General features: G+C 40.5%; 1 protein-coding gene and 1 long non-coding RNA gene across 6 annotated transcripts in view; one reads left to right on the top strand and one right to left on the bottom strand.

The window, feature by feature from the left end:
• The window catches only part of AP4E1 (adaptor related protein complex 4 subunit epsilon 1), an 89,240-nt gene extending 72,388 nt beyond the window's left edge, over positions 1-16,852 (bottom strand). For all 4 annotated transcript variants that reach the window (XR_006699299.2, XM_045395457.2, XM_045395458.2 and 1 more), the window contains exons 1-6: positions 16,641-16,852; positions 13,128-13,199; positions 9,724-9,847; positions 5,636-5,709; positions 4,420-4,541; positions 432-591 (exon numbers count right to left, since the gene is read on the bottom strand). Coding sequence is in view for 3 of the 4 variants with exons in the window: in XM_045395457.2 (XP_045251392.2) it covers positions 432-591; positions 4,420-4,541; positions 5,636-5,709; positions 9,724-9,847; positions 13,128-13,199; positions 16,641-16,790 (702 nt within the window). In the remaining variant the exon portion in view is untranslated. The remainder of the gene's footprint in view (positions 1-431; positions 592-4,419; positions 4,542-5,635; positions 5,710-9,723; positions 9,848-13,127; positions 13,200-16,640) is intronic.
• Positions 16,853-16,944: 92 nt separating this feature from the next.
• LOC123574426 (uncharacterized) overlaps positions 16,945-27,407 on the top strand; it is a 57,421-nt gene continuing 46,958 nt past the window's right edge. For both annotated transcript variants that reach the window (XR_012414969.1, XR_012414970.1), the window contains exon 1: positions 16,945-17,053. This is a non-coding gene — a long non-coding RNA (uncharacterized lncRNA). The remainder of the gene's footprint in view (positions 17,054-27,407) is intronic.

The following is a 27,407-nucleotide window of genomic DNA, read 5'->3' as shown; positions in this document are numbered from 1 at the left end:
TAACATTCAACCCTCTTTCCTCGTATGACACAGTATCAATATATGGCGTCAACACTACAATCTATAGCTTGCACAACCCCCACTGGTTCCCCTCATTTCTATAAAATGGTATGCATCCCATGAAGCTATATAAAAGAGAATTACTGCTTGAAAAACACAAATCTGAAAACTTAAGACAACTTCCATTGCTACCATTTTTCCACACCTGTTTAGTGACATCAAAAAATTTTAGGCATTAAAAAAAAAAAAAATTCCGTAATGTGCCTACAACTCACACTCTCAACAACTTGCAAAATTACTAAATCAAAGGTCAATAATAAAATTATAAAACATTAACTAAGCATTTTACCAAAATATCTGTTTCTTTTTAATCCCGTAATTGTATTTTTCTAATGGTAACTACTCAGTACTTGCTAAAATTTCCAACTTACCTTAATCATTCTAAGATATATATGCAAGGAGGCAGCCATGACCCCAACATCTCTGTCACAAAGTGCTTTCCGAAACTTAATATGAATATGTTGTACTTGATTAGGAGCAATGAGATGGAATTTGTATAATGCCAGAACAGCTTTTCTTCGTATAATCTCCCTGAAGACAAAAAATGAAATTTAAACAAGACAATCTGAATTTTCGAGTATTTACTTTGAAAGATTATGGGCCAGATGATTTCAAAATACTGGCTCATTGCCTTAATTTACAAAGAAAGAGATAATTATACATTGGTTATTAATTTATTTATTCTAATATACCAAATTATAAAAAGTAGTTACCTCTAGGAAGTAAAGTCTCAAAACTTTAACTGCCCATGTTATATATTTATATAGTTAGAGAATTTTTTTGTAACAAGCATATATTACTTTGAGATTTAAAAAAAACAAGAAAAACAAAGTTCTTAATTCTCTAATTCCATTTTTAAAAGACGTATCTCTAAAAATTGAAAAAAAAAGTCAACAGTAAGTTTAAGTAACAGGTAATTTCAGCTAGTAATATTAAAGTCTTTTTATTAATATGAAAAATCTTTGGCCTGTAATGCCAGCACTTTGGGAGGCTGAGGTAGGTGGATCACTTGAGGCCAGGAGTTCAAAACCAGCCTGGCCAACATGGCGAAACCCTGTCTCTACTAAAAATACAAAAATTAGCCAGATATGGTGGTGCACACCTATAGTCCCAGTTACTTGGGTGGCTGAGGTACAAGAATCACTTGAACCTGGGAGGCAGAAGTTGCAGTGAGCCAAGGTTGTGCCATTGCACTCCAACCTGGGTGACAGAGTGAGACTCTGTCTCAAAAAAAAAAAAGAAAAAAGAAAAAAAGGAAAGAAAAGAAAAAAAACTCATTAACATTCTTACTCCAAAATAGTAGCTTTCTTTGCTTCTTTTTTTTAATATATCTATCACTGGATAGCAGACTCCAAATACTTTGGAGGACAGAGGGGAGGAATACAAGGACACACATGGAATAAAAAGATGTTACTCCTCTCCTTGCCCAGTTCATCTGTTTCAAAACCTCATGATAATAAAGAAGAAAAGTATATACTAGTCTTGCACTTCATCTGTAGCAGATAACGTCTAGCACACAGAAACAAAAATAAAGAAATGCCATCTTATGTTCATGATGTAGTTTCCAAGGAAGCTTCTTCCTTGTTATTCTCTCTGTCTATATCTACATATCTCTTTTTGCAGACTATGCTGGCAGTGCTCAGAAGAGCAGCAAACATCACAAAAGTGAAGTATTTACTTTTAGGGTTCCTTAACAAATATTTCTGTCATAGAATCTCAAGACTGAGATTATTCAATGCAATCCTTTGTGTTCCACTCAAGAACACCTTTTACAAGATTCTTAGTAAGTGGTCATACAAATTCCATTAATAAACAACTCTTATCTTCCTAGGCAAGCTACGCCATAATGGAAAACTCTTTTCACAAAAAAAAAAAAAAAGAAAAAAGAAAAGCAGATTAACAACAGATTTACTGTTAGTATTAATACTGTGGTGAATGCAAGCCACATCGCAGTGTATTGCCATTGCATGATAACTGATATTAATTCTAGGGGAGAATATCTAAATGAGGTGAGGAAAAAAAAAAAAAAAAAACTCTGAATAGGCCCAGGAATTCATAGGCCTGGCCTCAAGTGGTGGTACTAACATAAGACGAGAGACCTAGATTCAGGCTCTGGGGTTGGTATGATGAAATACGGCCAGGGATTCAAAAGTTGAATTCAAGCCTTGTTTCACATATTCTTTGTGACATCTACTGGTTTACCTATAGCTCTGCCCCATATTCTTCAGCTCTTTACTCCAGAGCATGGGGCTGAGTACGGCCGTAACTGCAGAAGCAGAGTTTCACAAAGTCTAAACTCTAGCCCTCTAGCCAGGACTTGAAATTAGACTAAATACAAAGCAATAAAGAAAAAATTGAAAAGGGCCCTTTCAATTCTCAGAAAGATTTCATACAACTGGTCAGTAAGTAGGGTTACCACAAAAGTAGTGGTGAGAAAAAGTTAAGCAAAAATATGCTGCTGGTATAATCAGATCACCTTATAAATCTTTAAAAAGTGAATACTTCCAATAATTAATTGTCCATAATCATCCTCTGTTCTAAACACAGATATGACATACAATATATAAAAAGTCTGAAAGACCTATGAAGTTATTCTGTAATTCTTGGTAAAAGCTATCATTTTGGCTGGAAGATTCATGATCTAATATTTCTTAAAGAATACAAGCTGGCCGGGCGTGGTGGCTCACGCCTGTAATCCCAGCACTTTGGGAGGCCAAGGCAGGTGGATCACGAGGTCAGGAGTTCGAGACCAGCTTGGCCAATATGGTGAAACCCTGTCTCTACTAAAACTACAAAAATTAGCCAGGCATAGGGGTGGGCACCTGTAGTTCCAACTACTCAGGAGGCTGAGGCAGAAGAATCGCTTGAACCCAGGAGGCGGAGGTTGCAGTGAGCCAAGATCACGCCACTGCACTCCAGCCTGGGCAACAAGCAAGACTCCATCTCAAAGAAAAAAAAAGAATACAAGCTATAAGACAACATTTTGCAATCTTAGAACATTAAAAATACTGATTTAAAGTATATAAAATAAATGTTGTATGAGTAACAAAAAAATCTTTATCAAGAATATGTAACTGACATACCATAATCACAATGATTGCAAACCTTTTCCAACTTTAAAAATTATGAGCCAGGCACAGTGACTCACACCTGTAATCTCAGCACTTTGGGAGGTCAAGGCGGGTGGATCACGAGGTCAGGAGTTCAAGACCAGCCTGGCCAAGATGGTGAAACCCTGTCTCCACTAAAAATACAAAAAATTAGCTGGGCATGGTGGCGTGTTCCTGTAATTCCAGCTACTTGGGAGGCTGAGGCAGAGAACTGCTTGAACCTGGGAGGTGGAGGTTGCAGTGAGCCAAGATCCCTCTACTGCACTGCAGCCTGGGCAAAAGATGAGACTCCGTATCAAAACATTAATTAATTAATTAATTAAAATTATTACATAAAGGAGCTTGGTCAAAAACAAAATATTAATAATTCAAATACAGTGAATAAGTAAGTTCAAACTGATAAGGAGACTGTTAAGGAAACTTACAAGAGAAGATTAGGAAAATACTACAAAGTAAATTAAGTTTGTATACATTCTGCTGTAAAACAGGATTAAAATGCTGTGGTTTTGATATAAAAAGCATCTTCCTGGGCCGGGTGTGGTGGCTCACACCTGTAATCCCAGCACTTTGGGAGCCGAGGCAGGTGGATCACCTGAGGTCAGGAGTTCAAGACCAGCCTGGCCAACATGGCAAAATCCAGCCTCTATTTAAAAAAAAAAAAAAAAAAATTAGCCGGGTGTGGTGGCAGGCGCCTGTAATCCCAGCTACTTGGGAGGCTGAGGCAGGAGAATTGCTTGAACCCGGGAGGCAGAGGTTGCAGTGAGCCGAGATCGTGCCATTGCATTCCAGCCTAGGCAACGGAGAGAGACTGTCTCAAAAAAAAAAAACAAAAAGCATCTTCCCACTACACTGAAGCTTTGCATTCACTACACTTGCACAATTTCCATATGTCTTTCATTATTTTACTTTATCCCCAAAACAACTTTGGGAGAACTAAGGAGCTTCAACCAACCCCATATAGCCAAGGAAAAACAAGACCACTGCTCATTAGTGGTAGAACTGGGAGGAAAGCCAAGGATTCCTGGACACTAGGCCTCACTGTCTCTTAGTTTAACTTTAGAAAGCTGTCTAACATTTCCCTAAACCCACATAAAAATAAAGATGATCCTACTTAAGATTTTTGTATTATTCCTAGCAGTCAAAGAATAATCTCTATCCTGGTAGCATTGAAGTTATAATAAATTTTCTAGCATAAACTTCTGTTTTGAAATATATGGCATAGACACCTATTCCCAAAGAATTTACTTACTTAGAATGTTGAAGTTTATCTTCTATTAATGGAAGAACAGCTGGAATCATTTCTCGGGGGAAAATCTGGCTAACAACAGTCAGTGCCATACACACTTCTACTAGGTTAGTGCTCTGCAGATCCTGGTACAACATTAAGGAAAGAAAACATTCAGTGTAAATACTGAAACTAGGAATGGCAAATTCAACACTGTAATGGTCCTATATACTTAGTAATTTTGTGCTATTTATAATTAATTTGTACATCCAAATTTATGGCATATTTTATTGGAATGCTCCTATTTGTTTCATTTGCCTTAATAGAGTCAGTAGATAAATAAAGCCAAAGAGCAACTGATAGAAGAGGAAACTGTATCTCTGTTCTGAATCTAGCCAAAGTAGTCTCCTTTATTACAGCCTTTAAAACTTTTCTAAACCAATAATAAAACAATTTTATGAGTTTTTCTTATTAATCAACAATAATATGAATGTAAGTTTAAAAGGAAGTGATTTTGGAATATTCACAATAAAATGCACACATTCATATGTACTTATCTATCCATATGGTTTATAAACCATTCTAATAGAACCTAAAAATATGTTTTTTAAGTTTGGAAAAAATTTAAGCTACTAGTAACCTTAATATAGTATATGACTTAAAGTTCAGAAAATACTGTTCTCTCTCTCTCTCACGTATCAAAATATTGACACAAGATAAAAAGCTCAACAACTCAATTACATCTCATTATCATTCTGATTTGGAAGTTAAACAGAAAATATTGTGAGTGTGGATTGTTTTTATTATCTCTACATTTCAGTTGATTATATTCTATTCTTTTTTTAAATGACTTTTTAAACTTTAAAGACTTCAATTATTCAGTTTATATCTATATCCCTTTAGAACAGATCCTAGAAAAAAAGATAACAGCATGGAAAATATACCTAAACTAACAGCTTAGAGACCTGGACTTTAGTTCTAACTCTGTGTTTTACAATGAAATTATAACAAGAAGAGCAGCAGCTACTACTTCACGTGTATTTCATTTAATCCTCACAACTCCGTAAGTTCTATTATTTAACTCCATTTTATAGATGCAGAAACTGATCTAAAAGATTCTTCTAAGCCCATTCTGCAAGCCCACTTTCTTCTAATATCATCTAATTGAATATGATCGAGGAGAAATGTCAGGTGCTGACAAGAATTATGACTTCATATTAACCAACATACAATACAATACCTTTACAACTGTATTCACAAGGAGAAGCAATAATTCATGACTTTCATGTAGAAATAAGGAAACAGCCAAATAACCTATAAAAATTGAGGGAAAAGTCTCATTACTAGCTACCAAAAATAGACTTTTCACAAGAAATTAAAGCAGTCCTGTAAGTATCAAAGATACCAGTAACAAGTAAATATAAAAACAAATTGCAAAATACAAGGTTAAAAACCTTCAGTAAGGAAGATTTCAGGTATTCTTCATCCTGAAATCTTCCAGAATTATGTATTTCATAGGATATTCCAGAAATGGAATAGACACTATGTGTATCAACTTAAAATCTTATAAATGGCACCGAGAAGACATGCCTTCTATTTTTTGTGCAAATCTTTACATTATCAACCAAAGCATTCTCTATTTTAGAAATGCTATTTTATAGCCAAACATATAATTCAAAAACTAACCACTACAGTAAAAAAAAAAAAAAAAACACCAAAAAAACCCTAATCACTACAGTTAATACTGAGTTACTAGCTCTTTGTATTGAGTGAGCTAGCCACCTAATGTCCTAATGTCAACCTGCATGATGTAAATAATATACTAAATATATTAAGCCACACACAATACCTTATTTTCTCAATTGAAGGAATAACAATTATTCAGGAAAGAAACGCTGTCTGACACATTAAATGTACTCATTGGCTTAAATAAGCATTTTTATTGCAATAATATTAAAACATTTTTAAAGTACATTTTAAGATTGAGGAAATGTATTAACACTATGACAAATGTCATGTACACAGAATCTAGATTCTCCAAGGAATTTTCTCAGTCAGGCTTCACAATGATAATAACTAACACTTTAATTAGACAGTCACTATGGGTCAAGTACTTTATAAGCATTACTTATTTAATCCTCACAACCACCCAGTGAATCTCATAGGCTATATAAAGGCATATATAGGCATTTTTATCCGTATATAATAATGAGACTCAAGCTGGGCATGGTGGCTGACACCTGTAATCCCAGCACTTTGAGAGGCCAAGGCAGGCAAATCACGCGGTCAGGAGATCAAGACCATCTTGGCTAACGTGGTGAAACTCCATCTCTACTAAAAATACAAAAAATTAGCCAGGCATGGTGGCGGGCGCCTGTAGACCCAGCTACTCAGGAGGCTGAGGCAGGAGAATGACGTAAACCCGGGAGGTGAAGCTTGCAGTGAGCCAAGATAGCGCCACTGTACTCCAGCCTGGGTGACAGAGCAAGACTCCATCTCAAAAAAAAAAAAAAAAAGAGATCCAAAAAAGGGCAATTTCCTAAGGTCCACACCTATCACATGGTGGAGCCAGGACTCAAACGCAGACAGTTGAAGTCAGTCCATATCTTAAACCCCCGTATTTTACTGCCTCTCCACATAGTCTATCTTGAGACCTGATTCCCTGACTCCATGCTCGTTGTTTTTCATTCTTTTCAATTCTTTCAGCCCTTTCATCAGGGATTCTAATGTTAATTATACCCATCATTACCCAGCGTCCATGCTGTCTGTGTCCACTACGGAACAGGAGAAAACAGAAACTTCCTATTCTCACAATCAAGAGGTAGTAGCATGACCAATTCCAACACCTTCACTAGAGGTCAGAGAAGCAGAGCTATTACTCCCACAATCACAAGAGTTGAAACAAATCTGACCCAGGCCAAGAAAGCGATTAGGAAAATCCCAGAAAGCATTTGTTTTGTTTTGTTTTCTGAGACGGAGTCTCACTCAGGTTGGAAGGCAGTGGCATGATCAAAATTCACTGTGGCCTCTACCTTCCAAACTCAAGCAATCCTTCACCTCAGCCTCCTAAGTAGCTGGGACCATAGGCGTGCACCATCACACCGAGCTTTTTTCTTTTTTTTTTAAGTAGAAACAGGGTCTCACTATGTTACCCAGGCTGGTCTCAAACTCCCAGACTCAAGTGATTCCTCCCACCTTTGCCTCCCAAAGTGCTAGGATTACAGGAGTGAGCCACCACACTCAGGCCCCCAGGAAGCATTTAAAGTGGAGATTGTCTTATCAGATTGCTGATAAATCACCTGTTCAGCTAAGGTATCACCCATTCCCAAGTCACCAATATCAAGGCCAACAAACTAATCCAAAGACCATCCCAATGAAACCTTAATTCTTTTTTTTTTTTTTTTAGACGGAGTCTGGCTCTGTCGCCCAGGCTGGAGCGCAGTGGCGCGATCTTGGCTCACTGCAAGCTCCGCCTTCCGGGTTCACGCCATTCTCCTGCCTCAGCCTCCTGAGTAGCTGGGACTACAGGTGCCTGCCACCACACCTGGCTAATTTTTTGTATTTTTAGTAGAGACGGGGTTTCACCATGTTAGCCAGGATGGTCTCGATCTCCTGACCTTTCAGTTGGGATGAAAACTGAAAATAGTGAGTATGACTGGAAGAGCTTATATTCCATATTTGTATAATGTTTAAAAAAAAATTAAAGTTTTAAGAAAAGCAAATTACTAATAAAAACTAATTTAATAGCTCAAAAAAAAAATACCTGCCTTTAGGGATCTTAAAATCAGTTCAGGAGCTAAGACATTAATATATCAAAAGATAACAAGAAAGGTAACAAATGGTAGGAGCCGCTTGAGTGATCACAGGAGAAATAAAATTTGAAGAGTGTTTTGGGCGGAGTGGGGTTCCACAAGTGGAATATTGTGTGCATTCAGTCTCAGAAAGTTTACCAAGACATCTGTCACCTCCACCCCATCATCTGATAGCACAGAGCAATATAATTTATGAATAATGCTAGTCCCTAACGACATGACATTATCAACTTCTCTGAACAAAGAACATGTTCTACCCTTTACTATTCTAAAATGCTTCCTTCTTGAGATTCTGATATAAAGCTGAACATTTATGAACAGAGTATTTAATTGCTTAAAAGAATTTTTCCAAATAGCCCTAAAGGTTAACTATAGAAATTTTTTTAAACGACACTGCCAATCCTCATAGCTAACATTTGAGAATCTAAGAACAAGACATTTAAAATTACTTTAGTAAATTTCAGTTTTATTCTATAAAGAATCATTTCTGACCATTAAACTAATAAGATTAAACAGACTTCTTAATATCAGCTCTATTGCCCAGGCACAGTGGCTCACACCTATAATCCCAGCACTTTGGGAGGCCAAGGCAGGCGGATCACTTGAGCCCAGGAGTTCAAGACCAGCCTAGGCAACATGGTGAAACCCCATCTCTACAAAAACAAAACACAAAAATTAGCCAGGCATGGTGGCACACAGCTTAGTCCCAGCTACTCAGGGGGCTGAGATAGGAGGATCACTTGAACCTGGAGACAGAGGTTGCAGTGAGCAGAGATCCCGCCAGTACACTCTAGCCTGGGCAATACATAGAGAATCTGTCTCAAAAAAAAAAAAAATCAGCTCTTTATAGACATATAATTTATATACCAAAAAAGTCAGCTTTATAGACATATAATTTTTTTTTGTTTGTTTTGTTTTTGTTTTTTTTTTGTTTTTTGAGACGGAGTCTCGCTCTGTCGCCCAGGCTGGAGTGCAGTGGCGCGATCTCGGCTCACTGCAAGCTCCGCCTCCTGTGTTTACGCCATTCTCCTGCCTCAGCCTCCTGAGTAGCTGGGACTACAGGCGCCCGCCACCGCGCCCGGCTAATTTTTTGTATTTTTAGTAGAGACGGGGTTTCACTGTGGTCTCGATCTCCTGACCTTGTGATCCGCCCGCCTCGGCCTCCCAAAGTGCTGGGATTACAGGCGTGAGCCACCGCGCCCGGCCAAGACATATAATTTATATACAAAAAATATTTAAATGTATGGTTCAATGAGTTCTGACATACATAGTCATCTAACTGCCATCACAAGACTAAGTAACTTTTAGTCTTCTCTTTAACTCCAAAATGCTACGAATCAGGAAAACTGATTTCCTATAAATGGCTTTGAGTTTCTGAAGTGTGATCTTTTAAAGTTTTAGAAATTATAATACAGTATTCTAAAAACATACTATATACCTGCCATCATTCATTTTGCGTAATAGTTGGAACTTCAAGGACAACATGAAAGCATGAAAGTCTTAAACACATACATACCTACTCTTTTTTCTAAGAGGTTTCCTTGTTGGGCTAACTTGATTGCATGAATATAGCCAAAGGAAGCATCATATCCAAGCATTTCACAATATATAAGTCTCACCATACATTCCTTCATCATTTTCTGAAAAGCAAAATATCCAGTAGCCGTATAAATAAATAGAATATTTAGATTGTTTTACTATGTTCTCATAATTTAACAGGAGAATCCTTTAATCCTGGCACTGAAGAAATAACATATATATTACAAACTAATCACCCAATATCAGACTTTATAAATAAAAATTGCTCCCAATCTTACCAATAGTATTACTTTTAGTAAAATTATCTCACTATTTTGTTAGTGGCACTACTATAAAATAAATCAACTGTAGCTATTTCTATGTGCCCCTAGTGAAAAATTTGGTTATAATGTGATACATGGGTCATCACACAAGATTTCATCATGGTCATCTTACTTGGGCTTCTAAAATACAGCACATAATTTTAGTAGACTTTGTCAAACGAAAATATCCATAAAATTCCCACAAGTTGGTAATAATTTCTGTAACAAAAATATTTTTCACATTGGAAAACCAAATTGCACCTAGATTTTCCTCAGAATTATTGTGCTAAGTACAATACAGAATAGCTTGCTTTATAGGCACTCTTTTTTAAAAACTCACAATTATAAACTGAGGGGCATGATTTCATTAATGGCATAGCTATTGTAATAATATTTAGTTTTCTAATGGGGTCTTTTAACATCTTCAATGCAAGCCAAAAATTTTTAAGAGATGCTAAAAAATTTGTTTTATCACTAAGATATTTGCATTATCAATATTTATGGAAAATTTTAATCAGAAATAAAATATATAAATAAAATATGTTTCAAAATAACAAAAAGCTCATAGACTTTTTTTTTTTTTGAAACAGAGTCTCGCTCTGTCGCCCAGGCTGGAGTACAGTGGCGAGATCTTGGCTCACCGCAGCCTCCACCTACCGGGTTTAAGCGATTCTCATGCCTCAGCCTCTCGAGTAGCCAGGACCACAGGTGCATACCACCACGCCCAGCTAATTTTTGTATATTTAGTAGAGATGGGGTTTCACCATGTTGGCCAGGCTGGTCTCAAACTCCTGACCTCAAATGATCCACCCACCTAGGCCCCACAAATTGCTGAGATTACAGATGTGAGCCACCACACCTGGCGACATAGACTATTTTAATATGTCAAAATTAATTAGGGTTAGCATATTACAGGATTATTAAATCACAAAATGCTTAGGAAACAGTAAAATTGAATATTTGAAAGCAATGATAATAATGTTTAATATAAAGAGTTTAAAGAGAAACCATAGGAAAATCTTAAGGGAATGAGATTTAACTCAGGTCACTTGTGCTTAAAGCAGCAAAAGTTAACTCATTAACACATTAATTAAGACTACAAAATACTAGCAGGGTGCAGTGACTCACTCCTGTAATCCCAGCACTTTGGGAAGCTGAGGAGGGCAGATCACCTGAGGTCAGGAGTTTGAGACCAGCCTGGCCAACATGGTGAAACCCCATCTCTACTAAAAAAATACAAAAATTAGCCAGACGTGATGGCCCGCGCCTGTAATCCCAGCTACTTGGGAGGCTGAGGCAGGAGAATCGCTTGAACCCGAGAGGCAGAGGTTGCAGTGAGCCAAAATCATGCCATTGCACTCCAGCCTGGGCAACAGAGCAAGACTCCATCCTCCCACCCCGTCCCCCCGCCCAAAAAAAGGCTACAGAATACTGAGAAAACAAACAAAAGATAAACAAAAAATAATGGAAGTCCCTCTTCAGACTTCTACATTAATTAGGAGTGAAAGTGTTCATTTAAGCCATTAAGTTTCAACCCCAGATTTGTAACATTTTATCTGAGTTTTTCAAAAGTCATTACCAACTTTGTCTAAGTGAGATTACATCTCATGCATTTATTTTTAGAGATGAAAGTGCATTCCCCAATGCAGGAATTCTCTTTACAATTTCTCTGACAGCCAACCTTTACATGAACAGCGCTGGGACAGACTACTCTGTAAGATATACACAGAGTTGGATGGTCATAGTGTTGTAAAATCTTCCTTTCAAACTCTGCCTTCCTAATTTCTACCTATTTAACTTAGTTCTGCCCAACTTCAGGTTTCTGCCTTGGAACAAGGAAAACTATGTACTGATGCCAATCATAAAAAATGGAAATCCAACAAAAACGATTTATGTTTAACAATTCTATCTAGTACTATGAAGCATAATTATTTTATCCATAGCCACACAGACACACATACATGTATACACACAAACATACATATATACACACACACAGATATATCAGATGTTTTGAGTTTTATTTGCCACAAACTATTATTATGACCACAAAAGAAAACATATTCATTCTCTCAGACTTTACAAGTGCTTTTCAAATTCACGATCATGTGCTTATGCAAAACGATCACCCTGATATTTTTACTGGTAGAGAGGGAAAACATTCCCACAGTAGCTTGTATACTGAAGACACTCACCAAATATTTGCTGAACAAACGTTGCTTGGAACAAAATCTCATTTTAAAAAAATGAGGCTAGGCACGGTGGCTCACGCCTGGAATCCTAGTACTTTGATTTGGGAGGCTGAGGTAGGTGGATCACTTGAGGTCAGGAGTCTGAGACCAGCCTGGTCAACATGGTGAAAACCCCAACTCTACTAAAAATACAAAAATTAGCCAGGCATGGTGGCGGGCACCTGTAGTCCCAGTTACTTGGGAGCCTGAGGCAGGAGAATCGGTTGAATACAGGAGACAGAGGTTGCAGTGAGCCGAGATCGTGCCATGCCACTGCACTCCAGCCTGGGCAACAGAGCAAGACTTCATCTCAAAAAAAAAAAAAAGAAAGAAAAAAAATCAAACTGGGTTTTAATCTAGCTATGCTGGGACAGCCCCACAGTGGCCTGCATAATAATGAATGACCATTCATTAAATAGTTGCTGAATATTGTTTGAAAGATCAAATTATGTAGAACAAAGTTTAAAAACAACTAGGTTTTACATAATAAAATTAAATATACCTACAATATATCAATTCAGGTCTGAAAATATCATGTTGATATCCCAACCTTTTCCAAATGCATAACATTAAAAACATCAGATCAGCACTAGGGTCCCAAGAGTATCTCCACATTTATGTAATCATCATCACATTAGCCCTGACTTCACATAGGCAAATCTTGTTCTGGTGCAAACCAGTCAACAATAAAAGGCTAAAGTTAACATCTAAGTTGCTACCATCTATAATTCATTTTGACTACGATAAATCAAATTTTAGCAACCAATCATCAGTTAGATGCCACTATTGAGTCCATAGTAGACTAGATTTCAAATTCAAATGTGTTGGCACTGACTATGCAAACCTACCAGTGTTGTAGTAGGAGCAGAAACAGTTGCTTTCAGACTACTCAGTTCCTGCTGGATTAATTTTTCTTCTTCCTGAGAAAATGAAAATATTTAAACGCTTAATTAACTGTCTTTTAAAACCGTAACAGCATTTATCTAAAGGAAAAAATATAATTTACAATACTTTTAATTTAAAAGAAACATTATTTTAAAGGAGAGTTATAAATATTATGTACTTATGATCTATCTAAAGCCCTATCTCCAAACCTCAGAACCATCCCTGGAGAGAATAAATATTTCCAGGCTACCCCATCCTTCCTCTTTTCTTTTTTTTTTTTTTTTTTTTTTGAGACAGAGTCTTGCTCTGTGGCCCAGGCTGGAGTGCAGTGGCACGATCTCGGCTCACTGCAAGCTCTGCCCCCCGGGTTCACGCCATTCTCCTGCCTCAGCCTCCCGAGTAGCTGGGACTACAGGCACCTGCCACCACGCCCGGCTAGTTTTTTGTATTTTTTTAGTAGAGACGGGGTTTCACGGTGTTAGCCAGGATGGTCTCGATCTCCTGACCTTGTGATCCGCCCGCCTCGGCCTCTCAAAGTGCTGGGATTACAGGCTTGAGCCACCGCGCCCGGCCCCTTCCTCTTTTCTTTACTCAGTTACTTCCCCTTAATGGTAGAAGAGCAGAAAATGTTTTTTTAAAAACGAAAGGTGGAGGCCAGGAGCAGCAGCTCATGCCTGTAATCCCAGCACTTTGGGAGGCCAAGGCGGGTGAACCACTTGAGGTCAGGAGCTTGAGACCAGCCTGGCCAACATGGCGAAACCCCGTCCCTACTAAAAATACAAACATTAGCTGGGCGTCCTGTAATCCCAGATACACAGGAGGCTGAGAAAGCGGCAGGAGAATCGCTTGAACTCAGGAAGTGAATGTTGCAGTGAGCCAAGATCGTACCACTGAACTCCAGCCTGGGCAACAGAGCAAGACTCTATCTCAAAAAAAAAAAAAAAAATTAAACGTGAAGAGAGAGTAGAAATTCTCCATGTATTGGCCCAAGAAAAGAGTCTCATCTCACATCTTCCCCTTAGAAGTAAAAAGTCTTCATGGAATTAAGATATAGGGTAAGAAAGCAGAAACAGAAATAAGTCTTTTCCCCTTAAACTACATTCTTCTTCCCTGTCTTTTCCTCATTCCCCGAATCCTTTCCATCACTTCCTATCTCAGACATATACCAATGTGGTCACTTCTACTGTCTGCATTGTATGTTATCTTCCTAAGCACTTAAAAAATTGGCCCAATTTTTTTTGGCTAAAATCATGCTACCTTTAAATTACACACTGAATTACATGTTCATCAGATGGCTATTCAAAAGCCACTAGTGAAGCACTGACACACGTGGATGCCTATCTACAGTTTCAAACTATTTAAGATCAAAAATAACTTTTTAAAAAATTTTATTGAGCATCCCTTAAAAATTAGCAAATGACAAAAACCTTAAGAAAAACAACATTAAGGCCACAAATGGCCAGGCGTGGTGGCTCACGCCTGTAATCCCAGCACTTTGGGAGGCCAAGGCAGGTGGATCACCTGAGGTCAGGACTTCAAGACCAGCCTGGCCAACATGGCGAAACCCTATCTCCACAAAAAATATAAAAATTAGCCAGGTGTGGTGATGCGTGCCTGTAATCCCAGCGACTAGGGAGGCTGAGGCAGGAGAATCACTTGAACCCAGGAGGCAGAGGTTGCAGTGACCCAAGATTGCAGCACTGCATTCCAGCCTGGGCCATAGAGCAAGACTCCATCTCAAAAACAAAACTAAACAAAGCCCACAAATAATGATTCTGGAATGTGAAGCAGTTTCTCTCCGTATAGCATCAACTTATTTGAGCTGCAAAAAACAATTTTTTTAAACCTTCTTTTCTGTCTTTCCTTCTCTTTTAGCATTTATATTGCATTATAGTCATGCTTACACTTGTCTTAAGCCCAAAACGAATGACCAATTCCTTGGGAAAAGGGAATGTCTTTAATTCTATTTTCCTGTGTCTAACACATAACCTTGTTCCCATAAACATTTGTTGAACAAATAATGACATTAATATGTGCTCTTTTTAAGATATAAACTCCTTGTAGCTGTGAATTGATATACTACACAATCCGTGCAACCATCAAGCACCTGTGGGGGCCCAGCACGGTGGCTCATGCCTGTAATCCCAGCACTTTGGAAGGCCAAAAGGGACGAATCACTTGAGGTCAGGAGTTCCAGACCAGCCAGCCCAACATGGTCAAACATGGTTCCAGACCAGACAGCCCAACCCTGTCTCTACTAAAACTACAAAAATTAGCCGGGTGTGGTGGCGTACGCCTATAATCCCAGCTACTTGGGAGGCTGAGGCAGGAGAATCGCTTGAACCCGGGAGGCAGAGACTCCAGTGAGCCGAGATCGTACCATTGCACTCCAGCCTGGGAGACAGAGCAAGACTCCGTCTCAAAAAAAAAATTTTAAGGCCAGGCGCGGTGGCTCACACATGTAATCCCAGCCCTTCGGGACGCCGAGGTGGGCGGATCACGAGACCATCCTGGCTAACACGGTGAAACCCCATCTCTACTTAAAAAATACCAAAAAAATTAGCCGGGCGTGGTGGCGGACGTCTGTAGTCCCAGCTACTCGGGAGGCTGAGGCAGGAGAATGGCATGAACCCGAAGGCGGAGCTTACAGTGAGCCAAGATGGTGCCACTGCACTCCAGCCTGGGCAACAGAGCAAGACCTCATCTCAAAAAAAAAAAAAAAAAAAAATTAAAAAATTGTAAAATCTTAAGGCTCCAGCAAGCCGAGATCGAACCATTGCACTCCAGCCTGGGCGACAAAGCGAGACTCCGTCATTAAAAATTAAAATTTTTTAAAAGCTTAAGAATTTTTATAACTGCTCATTTTCAAAGCCCATTTGAGGCAGAAACTTAGCAAATTTTACATTTTAAGAGAACTATGCTTTTTCTTTGCCCAACACGTTGTTCTAACCCAAGAACCTCAAGCTCCTCAAAGATATTCAACATGAGGCTCACAGGATCTGTTCAGGTATGCGACATCTGAACTGTTGTTCAGTTGAAGGGACGGGGGGAGAGAAGGAAACTGAATAGGGAAAAAAACTTTGTGGAAGGTAAACAATATCTGACACCTCCATCGCACTGGGTATTTTCACACGCTTGACATCTCACCCAATCCTCAAAAACACTATGAATTATGTATCAGTACTTTTCCACGCCAACGTTGAGAAAACACATGGAGGGTCAGAGGTTACAGAGATATGCCCCAGACCAAAGAGTCAGTGTCAGAACCAACTGTGGAAACTCGGCCTCCCTTGCTGTCAGTCCCAGCAGGAAAGTGAAGCTTCCAGGCAGACGAAAGGACGAACCGACACAGCAGCCCCTGAGCCCCGCCGGAGGGCTAACCCCGGAGGCCCTGGAGTCTCGCCGCCCGGCCAGGGCCTCCTGGCGCGGGGGCCTCACTCCGATGTCCCTGAGCTCCCGGGCCAGCGGGCACCTACGTGCTTGGAGGTGAGGGCGGTGATGCCGCGGACGAGGCTGCCTAGCCTCGAGGAGAAGGACGCCTTGGCGGCCGCGGGCCCACCACCTGGCTGGTTCTGCAGAAAGAGTCCCGGCAGCGCCGTCAACGTCTTCTCCACTATGTCGCTCATCGCCGCCGCCGCCCGCGATCCGGTAGCCGCCCCGCTTCATGCCCAGCCGCCGCTGCCTGCCCGGCCTCCGTAGGCACTTCCTGTTTTTTGAATAAGAAATCTTTATTGGCGTCCCGCGTGAACCAGTTCAGTGTCGTTCTCGCCAGAGGCCACCAGAGTGCGCAAGAGACCGCGGTGTGGAAAAGGCCACTCGCCAGAGATTGCGCGCGGAAGTGGACCTCCTTTCTCGCAACCGGGTAGCGGCTCCGGGATCCCCCAGAACTGTGAGTTCTCCTGAGGAAGCCGCCAGGGGCCTCGTCCTGTTAGGCATTGTCTCCCAGGGTCTCCCTTTCCCACTAGCCGCCTGCGCGTAGCCCGAGACCGCGTCAGGAGTTGCGTCTTCCTGAGCGCGCCTTTTTCGGGACGTCCCCGCCCGGTCCACCGCCTCTCACTGTCCCCGGACCGCGCACCACCCGCCCACTTCCCACAGGCGGTTTCACGCGGGTCCCCGGCGCCGCGCGCGGCTCCGGCCCTGGCGACTCATACCCGAGGAGTTGCGTGATAGCGGAGCTGTCCTGAGGATTCGGCGTGCCAGGTTGAGAGCCCGTCGCGTGCCAGAGACTGGCGGCCACTGTCGCTTCCCGTCCGCCCCTCTTCTCCTGGTATTTGGGGGGTGGACGGGAAAAAGAAGTAGTTGGCGGCCACCCTTGCCGACTCCTCCTCAGCAGGTCGCAGTTGAAAGGTTACCTTCCTGGAGCCCACTCCCCTGTCCCGGCGAGCAAGGACAGGTCTCCACGTCCCACCCTCTCACAGCGCTCGGTTCTGTTCCACTTTAGAACAGGTCGCGGTTGCCACTACGTAAACAGCTCCCCATAGAGAGAGTATTTTATTCATGCCGATTGCTCCAGCTTTTACCTAGAACAGAATCTGGTACAGTGGCTCTCGAAATGTGGTCTGCTGACCTCAGGGTCCCTGATACTCTTCTAGGGAATTCACAAAGTCAATATTGATAACGTTTCTTACATGTTATTTGCCGTTTTCACCCTCATTCTGTTGGAAGTGTACAGAGTTTTCAAGAGGCTAGATGATGATTGACTAGCTGGTAAAATGTATGCTGGAGTATCCTTGTGTTTTCTAGAATTTTCTAAGGTAGTAGGTTTAGGGCATAAATATGTGCGTTTTCAGAGATTAATGCAGTTTGCCCTCAATACTCCTAGTGTGTTTCTAGGAGGCAGGTTAGATAGGTGATCATAGCCTCCCTTCAAGGGGAACAAACTTGCTAAATAAATAGAACAAACCAGCCCATAGTGTACAAACCACATCCCAGGCTCCTGGTTAGAAAATTTTGCAGCAAAGAGGTAGAAGAGCAAAAGGGAAAATCCCCAAATTCTCACAAGTGCAGAAACCCATCAGTATCCTTGGGCTGAATTATACTCATTGTAATAGTAGGGGGAAAAAAAAAAAAAAACCAGCCCTGGGTGAAGATTTAAGATACTAATAAGACATGCAATGTATATACTAGCATATACAACCACAGCGCACATGGCCCCAGAAAACTAGAGAACATGCTTAATAGCAACACCTGTTCTCCCCTCTTCATGAATGATCCTGTGAGACTCCTACAAAGGGAGTTTCACCAGTATCAGTGCATGCTGTCTCACCTTTGAGCAGCCCGCTCTGATCAGCTGTCAGGGTGTACTTTCGCTTTGCAATAAACTCTTTTGCTTGCTTTTACTTTGGACTTTAAATTATTTTGCACTGCGAAGTCCAGAACCTCAACCGGCCCACCAGCTACAGCTACACTTACAAGCTATCTTCAGTTATACCTGCTCTAATCTCTGTAACCTCCTTGTCACCTAATAAATGAGTTTTTTTTGAAATCCTGAAGTTGTTCTAATATCTATACGGAAACATACGAAAAAAGTTCAGTTTGTTGGCTTGTCTCACAAGAATATTTTTTAACATATTGAGAACATTTTAAAATATTTGAACTTTATCTAAAAGGGACACTCATTATTTAATTTTTTTTTTTTTTTTTTTTGAGAGTCTCGCTCTATCACCCAGACTGGAGTGCAGTGGCACGATCTGGGTTCACTGCAGCCTCCTCCTCCTGAGTTCAAGCAATTCTCCTGCCTCAGCCTCCCAAGTAGCTGGGATTACAGGCACCTGCCACCACGCCTGGCTAATTTTTGTATTTTTAGTAGAGACGGAGTTTCACCATTCTGACAAGGCTGGTCTCAAACTTCTGACCTCAGGTGATCCGCCCACCTCAGCCTCCCAAAGTACTGGGATTACAGGCGCGGGCCACTGCACCCAGCCGGAAAGGGATACTCTTTTAGAATTTAATTTTTTTTTTTTTTTTTTTGAGATGGTGTCTCGCTCTATTGCCCAGGGTGGAGTGCAGTGGTGTGATCTTGGCTCACTGCAACCTCTACCTCCCTGGTTCAAGCAAATTCTCCTGCCTCAGCCTCCCGAGTAGCTGAGATTACAGGTGCGCGCCACCATGCCCGGCTAATTTTATGTATTTTTAGTAGTGGTGGGGTTTCACCATGTTGGCCAGGATGGCCTCGATCTTCTGACCTCATGATCTGCCCGCCTCGGCCACCCAAAGTGCTGGGATTACAGGCGTGAGCCACCACACCCGGCCTAGAATTTAATATTTTGTTTTCCGGACACGGTGGTTTATGCCTATAATTCTAGCACTTTGGGAGGCCAAGGCGGGCGGATTGTCTGAGCTCAGGAGTTCCAGACCAACCTGGCCAACATGGTGAAACCTCATCTCTACTAAAAATACAAAATATTCAGATGGGAACGGTGGCTCACGCCTGTAATCCCAGAACTTTGGGAGGCCACAGTGTGCGGATCACAAGGTCAGGAGTTCAAGACCAGCCTGGCCAACCCATGTCTCTACTAAAAAAATACAGAAATTAGCTGGGCATGGTGGCGCGCACCTGTAATCCCAGCTACTCGGGAGGCTGAGGCAGGAGAATTGCTTGAACCTGGGAGGCAGAGGTTGTAGTGAGCTGAGATACCACCACTGCACTCCAGCCTGAGTGACAGAACAAGACTCCGTCTCAAAAATATATATATATATACAAAAAATTCAGCTGGGCATGGTGGCGTATCTGTAGTCCCAACTACTTGGGAGGCTGAGGCAGGAGAATTGCTTGAACCTAGGAGGCGAAGGTTGCAGTGAGCCAAGATCACACCACTATACTCCAGCCTGGGTGACAGAGCGAGACTCTGTCTCCAAAAAAAAAAAGGAATTTAATATTTTATCTTAAAATTAAATTTTGTTTTATGTGTAGTTTTTAAATTTTAGGCTCTTCCATTGGCTTAAAAAGGGGAGACTAGAAGATTGGCTTTCTAACGTTCCCATATGTGAAGATCCTGAAAAAGATGATGCTGACATCAGTATCAGAATTCGCTGAGTCAGGGAAAGGGAGAAATCTGGTTGAAACTATAAATAACAAAGGAAAGTATGACAAAAGCTTCTTTCTTTCCCTTGGCATTAGAGATGTTAATCACTTGCCTTATTTTATCTCATTCAATAGAACATTTTCAAATACTATTGTAGTGCCAATCAAGTTGACACATCGTTTTCAGACCAGTCAGAATTTAAAAGAAAGGGAATTGAATATTTTCAACATAGACATGATATGCTTTATAAAAGCCAAAGCTTTTGTATTACCATTTTCAAAGTAGAAATAAAAAAACCTACTGAAGCATCTTACACATGAACTTATTATATTTCATTCGTTGGAGAAGGACATGCAATAGCTAAAAGACTAATGAATGCCTGCTAGATGATAATCAGTAAAAGAAATCATAGGAGTGCTACTTACCAAAGATGCAGTAACTCACCAAATTAGACATTTAGTTGCAGGCCGGGTGAGGTGGCTCATGCCTGTAATCCCTGTATTTTGGGAGGCCAAGGCAGGCGGATAACTTGAGATCAGGAGTTTGAGACCAACCTGGCCGACATGGTGAAACCCTGTCTCTACTAAAAATACAGAGCAATTAGCTGGGCCTGGTGGTGCATGCCTGTAATCCCAGCTATTCGGGAGGCTGAGGCTGGAGAATCACTTGAACCAGGGAGGCAGAGGTTACAGTGAGCTGAGATGGTGCCACGGCACTTCAGCCTGGACAACAGAACAAGACTCTGTCTCATAAAAAAGAAGGAATTTAGTTGCAAACATAAAAACTGAGTTAATATCTCGTCTGCAGAATTATAATTCCTTTAAAATGGACACAATTATTCATGTAGCTGGACTTGTTACTTTGCTTATATCCATCCAGTGTCAGCACCAACTAATTCTTGAAGATCTTCTTTTACATAAATCTTGACAAGAAACACAAGTGATGCTGAAATAATGTATTGACCAACTTCTTTGAATCTCATAGTTTATCCTGGAACAATACACTCACATTTTTTTAAAGTCAGTTTTACTTAAGAATATCCTTGATGATGCAGTAAGAATTCTTAATTTTATTAAATCTCGGTCTTTGAGTGCACTTTTTAAAAAAATTTTTTTGTGACAAAATGGAAAATACTCATAAAGTATAAACTCTTAAATCCTGAGGCTTTTTTTTTTTTTTTTTTTTTTTTTTTTTGGCCAGGCGTGGTGGCTCAGGCCTATAATCCCAGCACTTTGGGAGGCTGAGGTGGGCAGATCACCTGAGGTCAGAGGTTTGAAACCAGCCTAGCCAGCGTGGTGAAACCCTGTCTCTACTGAAAATACAGAATTAGCCGGGCGTGGTGGCACATGCCTGTAATCCCAGCTACTTGGGAGGCTGAGGCAAGAGAATCGCTTGAACCCAGGAGGCAGAGGTTGTGGTGAGCCGAGATCATGGCATTGCACTGCAACCTGGGCAACAAGATGAAACTCCATCTCAAAAACAAAACAAAACAAAACAAAATCCTGAAGCATAACTGAGATAAGATAGTTTCTCAAGGAAAAGCATTTGAATCATTGTTTAACTTCAAAGCTGAACCGGCGGGTGCGGTGGCTCATGCCTGTAATCCCAGCACTTTGGGAGGCCAAGACAGGCGGATCACGAGGTCAGGAGATCAAGACCATCCTGGTTAACACAGTGCAAACCCCGTCTCTACTAAAAATACAAAAAATCAGCTGGGCGTGGTGGTGGGTGCCTGAAGTCTCAGCTACTCGGGAGGCTGAGGCAGGAGAATGGCGTGAACCCAGGAGGCGACAAAGCTTGCAGTGAGCGGAAATCACGCCACTGCACTCCAGCCTGGGCGACAGAGCGAGACTCTGTCTCAAAAAGAAAAAAAAAAAGAAAGTGATAAACAGTAGTTTTCTTGAAAATGAACAGTGAGTCTTTCAGTTGTAGGGAAAGAAAAAAATCTTTTTCCTCTTACCTTTCTAACTTCTTCGCTGGGGCCCCTGTGAAAAAAACAAACAGAAGTTTATTAAAATGTATGGAGCATATAACATAGCAATACCTAGAAATGAGTAATTCAAAGAAGAAGGACAGCAGGGGGGCAAACTAGTATATTCTCTATAAGACTGTCACCACCAGCCACTCCACAAGTTTTTTTTCTGGCTCACTTTTTTTAATTTTCTTTCTGTCTCAATTGGAAATATACAGAAAGTTTTCTTTCTGTGTCACTTGGAAATATATAGAGGTACAGGAAAAGGTAAAACATGTTTTTCTTCCGTGTGTTTCCTCAGCTTTCTTTTAGAAAACTTTTATTTTGCACAAACATTACATTTACTTTATTCAAAATTCAACATGTACAAAAGCTTACACTGAGAAAAGTATTCCTCTCTTCCTTTCCTCAGCCTCCTACTTTCCTCCTTAGAAGCAACCACCATGGTCCATTTCTTCAGCAATATTTTTTACAGAAACATTAGCTTTCATTTTGGAAGTCATTTATGCCATCCCATGCCCACAGAGAATTCAGCCCACTTCTTTTTAGAATGTATCTCTAGGGAATCATTCCTTCTTTTAACATTTTACTGAAAATCTCTGCCCACCTGTTGATTAGAGTATTGCAAACAGACAACAGTTGTTCATGCTCACTTACCCCAAGAGTTACCATCCCTGCTCCAGCAGTGCACCTGGGAATCACCTGAAAGGAAAGTTCTAGGATATACACACACATCCAATGGCCCCAGTTCTCCCTTTCTATACTCTCTCCTAGGCTCTCATCCTATTTTCAACCCCCTCAACTACTAAACTGCATTTAGCGTTCTTTATCCCCAGGCTCTTTGGGTTTGACATGTGGCAATGTTTTTCCAGCAAAGACCTTGACAGCCCTCATCAATAGTTCTGATTTTCCACTCTCGCTGTTGCCTTAGTTTACCCCTAATAACATCCCCCATTACTTCATTTCCCTTGCAAACATCTTACTTTAGTACCTCATCTCTCTCCTGAATTATTATAAAAATCTAATTTGTCATTGCCATCACTATCCTCTCCTCTTTTCAGCAAGCCATCTGATTTCTAACTCAGAAATCTTTTATTATTCTCAGTTCAAAATAGTTTGGTAGGCAAAATGGAAGCTCCTGGGCATCTGTAGATATTTATAACTCTTCCATTGCCTGCCTCTCTACCCTCTTCTCATACTACTCTTTTTTTTTTTTTTTTTTTTTTTTTTTTTGAGATGGAGCTGCGCTCTTGTTGCCCCAGGCTGGAGTACAATGGTACAATCTCAGCTCACTGCAACCTCCTCCTACTGGGTTCAAGCAATTCTCCTGCCTCAGCCTCCCAAGTAGCTAGGATTACAGGAACCCGCCACAATGCCCAGCTAATTTTTTGTATGTTTAGTAGAGACGGGGTTTCACCATGTTGGCCATGCTGGTCTTCAGGTGATCCACCTGCCTCAGCCTCCCAAAGTGCTGGGATTATAGAGGTGAGCCACCACACCCAGCCCAGTCCTGGAGTTTTTAGTCCCATGGAGAAAAGCGGTACTAAATAAATATTGTAGCCCAATAAGCTTTCAGGGACAAACTTATAAACAAGTTGATTGACTCATGGCAATGACAGAGACCACTTACCAGGGGAACTGTGGCGGATCTGACTAGACAGAGGAAAAGATGGAATTATTATAGGATTGTAGGGGAAGAGTAGAGTTTAGGTGAAATTTAAATGAAGCAGTGTTTTGACAAGGTCAAAGCAAAGCAGAGCTGTGTGTAAATGAGTCAACATAAGGCCTGGACTGCCGAGAGGGGCCCAGCAGACCTGCATTAAAAAAATTATTCAAGGGAATTCTTTAGGCTAATAGGAAATAACACCAGATGGTAACTCAAATTATACAAAGAAATGCACAACACAGGAAATATTAAACATATGAGTAGAGGCCGGGCGCGGTGGCTCAAGCCTGTAATCCCAGCACTTTGGGAGGCCGAGACGGGCGGATCACAAGGTCAGGAGATCGAGACCATCCTGGCTAACATGGTGAAACCCCGTCTCTACTAAAAATACAAAAAACTAGCCGGGCGAGGTGGCGGGCGCCTGTAGTCCCAGCTACTCGGGAGGCTGAGGCAGGAGAATGGCGTAAACCCGGGAGGCGGAGCTTGCAGTGAGCTGAGATCCGGCCACTGCACTCCAGCCTGGGCGACAGAGCGAGACTCCGTCTCAAAAAAAATAAATAAATTAAAAATAAAAATAAAAATAAAAAAAATAAACATATGAGTAAATATAAAGGACTGTACCGATATATTTTCTAAGAACTTTGAAACAGAATATTATGTGAACTAATAATTACAAAACAATAAATGGCTTTGTAACATATATAGATGTAATGTGTATAACAATAGTAAAACAAAGAAGAAAGTGTAAGTGGAACTATATTGGAGCAAAGTTCCTATATTTAACTAGAGTAATTAATCTGAAATAGATTTTGATAAATCAAGATGCATATTGTAATTCTTAGAGTGGCCACTTAGAAAATAACTTAAAAAATAATAAAAAAATTAACACAGAAATTAAAATGGGATATAAAAAATATCTATTAAACATAAAAAACAGTAAAGGAAGAACAGAGGAACAAAAAAGACAAGTGGCATATAGAGAACAAATAGCAAAATGGCAGACATGAATTCAACCTTATTGATAAATTGTATTAAATCTGAATGGGGGTTGGGCACAGTAGCTCATGCCTGTAAATCCAGTGCTTTGAGAGGCCAAGACAGGAGGATCACTTTTGGCCAGGAGTTCAAAACCATCCAAGGAAAAATAGCAAGAGCCTGTCTCTACAAAAATAAAATAAAACATTATCCAGGCATGGTGATGTGCACCTGTAGTCCTAGCTACTTGGGAGGCTGAGGTAGGAGGATTCCTTGAGTCCAGGATGTCAAGGCTGTAGTGAGCTATGATTGTGCACCTACACTCCACTCTAGGTGACAATGAGAGACCCTGTCTCTAAAATTTTAAAAAAAAAAATCTGAATGGGTTATTTCCCTCATTCTGTTAATGTGGTACATTACATTGGTTGATTGTCATTTGTTGAACCATCCTTGAATTCCAGAAATAAATCCCACTTAGTCATGGTGTATAACCCTTTTAATGAATTCTATTTGCTAGCAGTATTTTGAGGATTTTTTTAAATCAATCAATATTCACCAGGGATATTGGTCTATGGTGTTCTTTTCTTGTAGTGTCTTTGTCTGATTTTAGTATCAGGGTAATGTTAGCCTCTTAAAATGAATTTGGAAGTGTTCCTTCCTCTTCATTTTTTGGAGGAGTTTGAGGAGGTTTGAGAGTTTGGTGTTCATTCTTAACTTTTTTTTTTTTTTTTCTCTCTCTTCAGAGACCAGGTCTCACTACATTGCCCAGGATGGTCTTGAACTCCTGGACTCAAGCAAGCCTCTTGCCTCGGCCTCCTAAAGATCTGGGATTACAGGCATGAGTCACTGTGCCCAGCCTTCATTCTTCTTTAAATATTTTGTAGAATTCATCAGTGAAGCCATCTCATCCTGGGCTTTTCTTTGTTGACAGATTTTTGATTACTGATTCAATCTCATTCTAACTATAGGTCTGTTCAGATTTTCTTTTACTTTATGATTCAGTCTTGATAAATTGTATTTTTCTAGGAATTTATCCATTTATTCTAGGTTATCCAGTTTGTTAGTGTACAGTCGTTCGTAGTATTCTCTTATCCTATTTATTTCTGTGGCTTTGGTTGTAATGTTCTGATTTTGGTTATTTGAGTATTTCTTTTTTTCTTAATTTAGCTACAGGTTGTCAATGCAGTTACTCTTTGAAAAACAAATTTGGTTTCATTGATTTCTCTATTGTGTTTCTATTCTATATTGCACTTATCTCTGCACAAATCTTTAGTTTGCTCTTCTTCTTCTAGTTCTCTAATGTGTACAGTTAGGTTGAAAACTATTCTACTTTTTTTTTTTTTCTTTTTGAGACAGAGTCTTGCTCTGTCACCCAGTCTAGAGTGCAGTGACATGATCTCGGCTCACTGCAACCTCCGCCTCCCAAGTTCAAGTGATTTTCCTGCCTCAATCTCCTGAGTAGCTGGGATTACAGGTGCCCACCACTGTGCATGGCTAATTTTTGTAATTTTTAGCAGAGACGGGGTTTTGCCATCTTGGCCAGGCTGGTCTCAAACTCCTGACCTCATGATCCACTTGCCTTGGTCTCCCAAAGTGCTAGGATTACAAGTGTGAGCCACAGCACCCGGCCTTTTTTTTTCTTTTTTTTTTTTTTTTCATTGCCCAGGCTGGAGTGCAGTAGCGCGATCTCGACTTACTGAAACCTCTCCACTTACCAGGTTCAAGCGATTCTTCTGCCTCAGCCACTTGAGTTGCTGGGGTTACAGGTGTGCACCACCAATCCTGGCTAACTTTTGTATTTTTCGTAGACATGAGGGTTTCACCATGTTGGCCAGGCTGGTCTCAAACTCCTGACCTCAAGTGATCTGCCCACCTTGGCCTCCCAAAGTGCTGAGATTACAGGCTTGAGCCACCACACCTGGCCTATTCCACTTTTTTAATGAATGTGTTTACAGCTATTAATTTCTCTCAGCACTGTTTTGCTGCATCTCATATGTCTTGGTATGCTGTGTTTTTATTTTCATAAATCTTAAGGTATTTTCCAGATTCACCTTGTATTCCTTCTTTGACCTATTGTTTAAAAGTGTGTGGTTTAATTTCTACATATTTGTGAGTTTTCCAGTTTTGCTTCTGTTATTGATGTCTAGTTTCATTCTATTGTGGTCAGAAAATATATTTTGTATTTCATTCTTTTTAAATGTATTAGTGTTTGTGTTGTGGCCTAACATACAGCCCGTCCTGGAAAATGTTCCATGTACACTTGAGAAGAATGTGTGTTCTGCTGCTGTTGGGCAGAGTGTGCATATATCTGTTAAGTATAATTGGTTTATAGTATTGTACAAGTCCTCTATTTCCTATTAATCTTCTCTCTGATTTCTAACCATTTTTGAAAGTGTGTATTGAAATCTCCAGCTATTCTTGAATCACTATTTTTCCCTTCAGTTCTGTTTTGGTTTTTAGGGTTTTTGGGTTTTTTTTTTTTTTTTTTTTTTTTTTTGAGATGGAGTCTCACTGTGTCACCCAGGCTGGAGTGCAGTGGCGCGATCTCGGCTCACTGCAACCTCTGCCTCCCCGGTTCACGCCATTCTCCTGCCCCAGCCTCCCG

The sequence above is a fragment of the Macaca fascicularis genome, chromosome 7, assembly GCF_037993035.2.
Source record: "Macaca fascicularis isolate 582-1 chromosome 7, T2T-MFA8v1.1".
NCBI classification, from domain to species: domain Eukaryota; kingdom Metazoa; phylum Chordata; class Mammalia; order Primates; family Cercopithecidae; genus Macaca; species Macaca fascicularis.
Note: the sequence above shows the minus strand (reverse complement) of the source record. Positions and strands in the feature narration are given on the sequence as shown.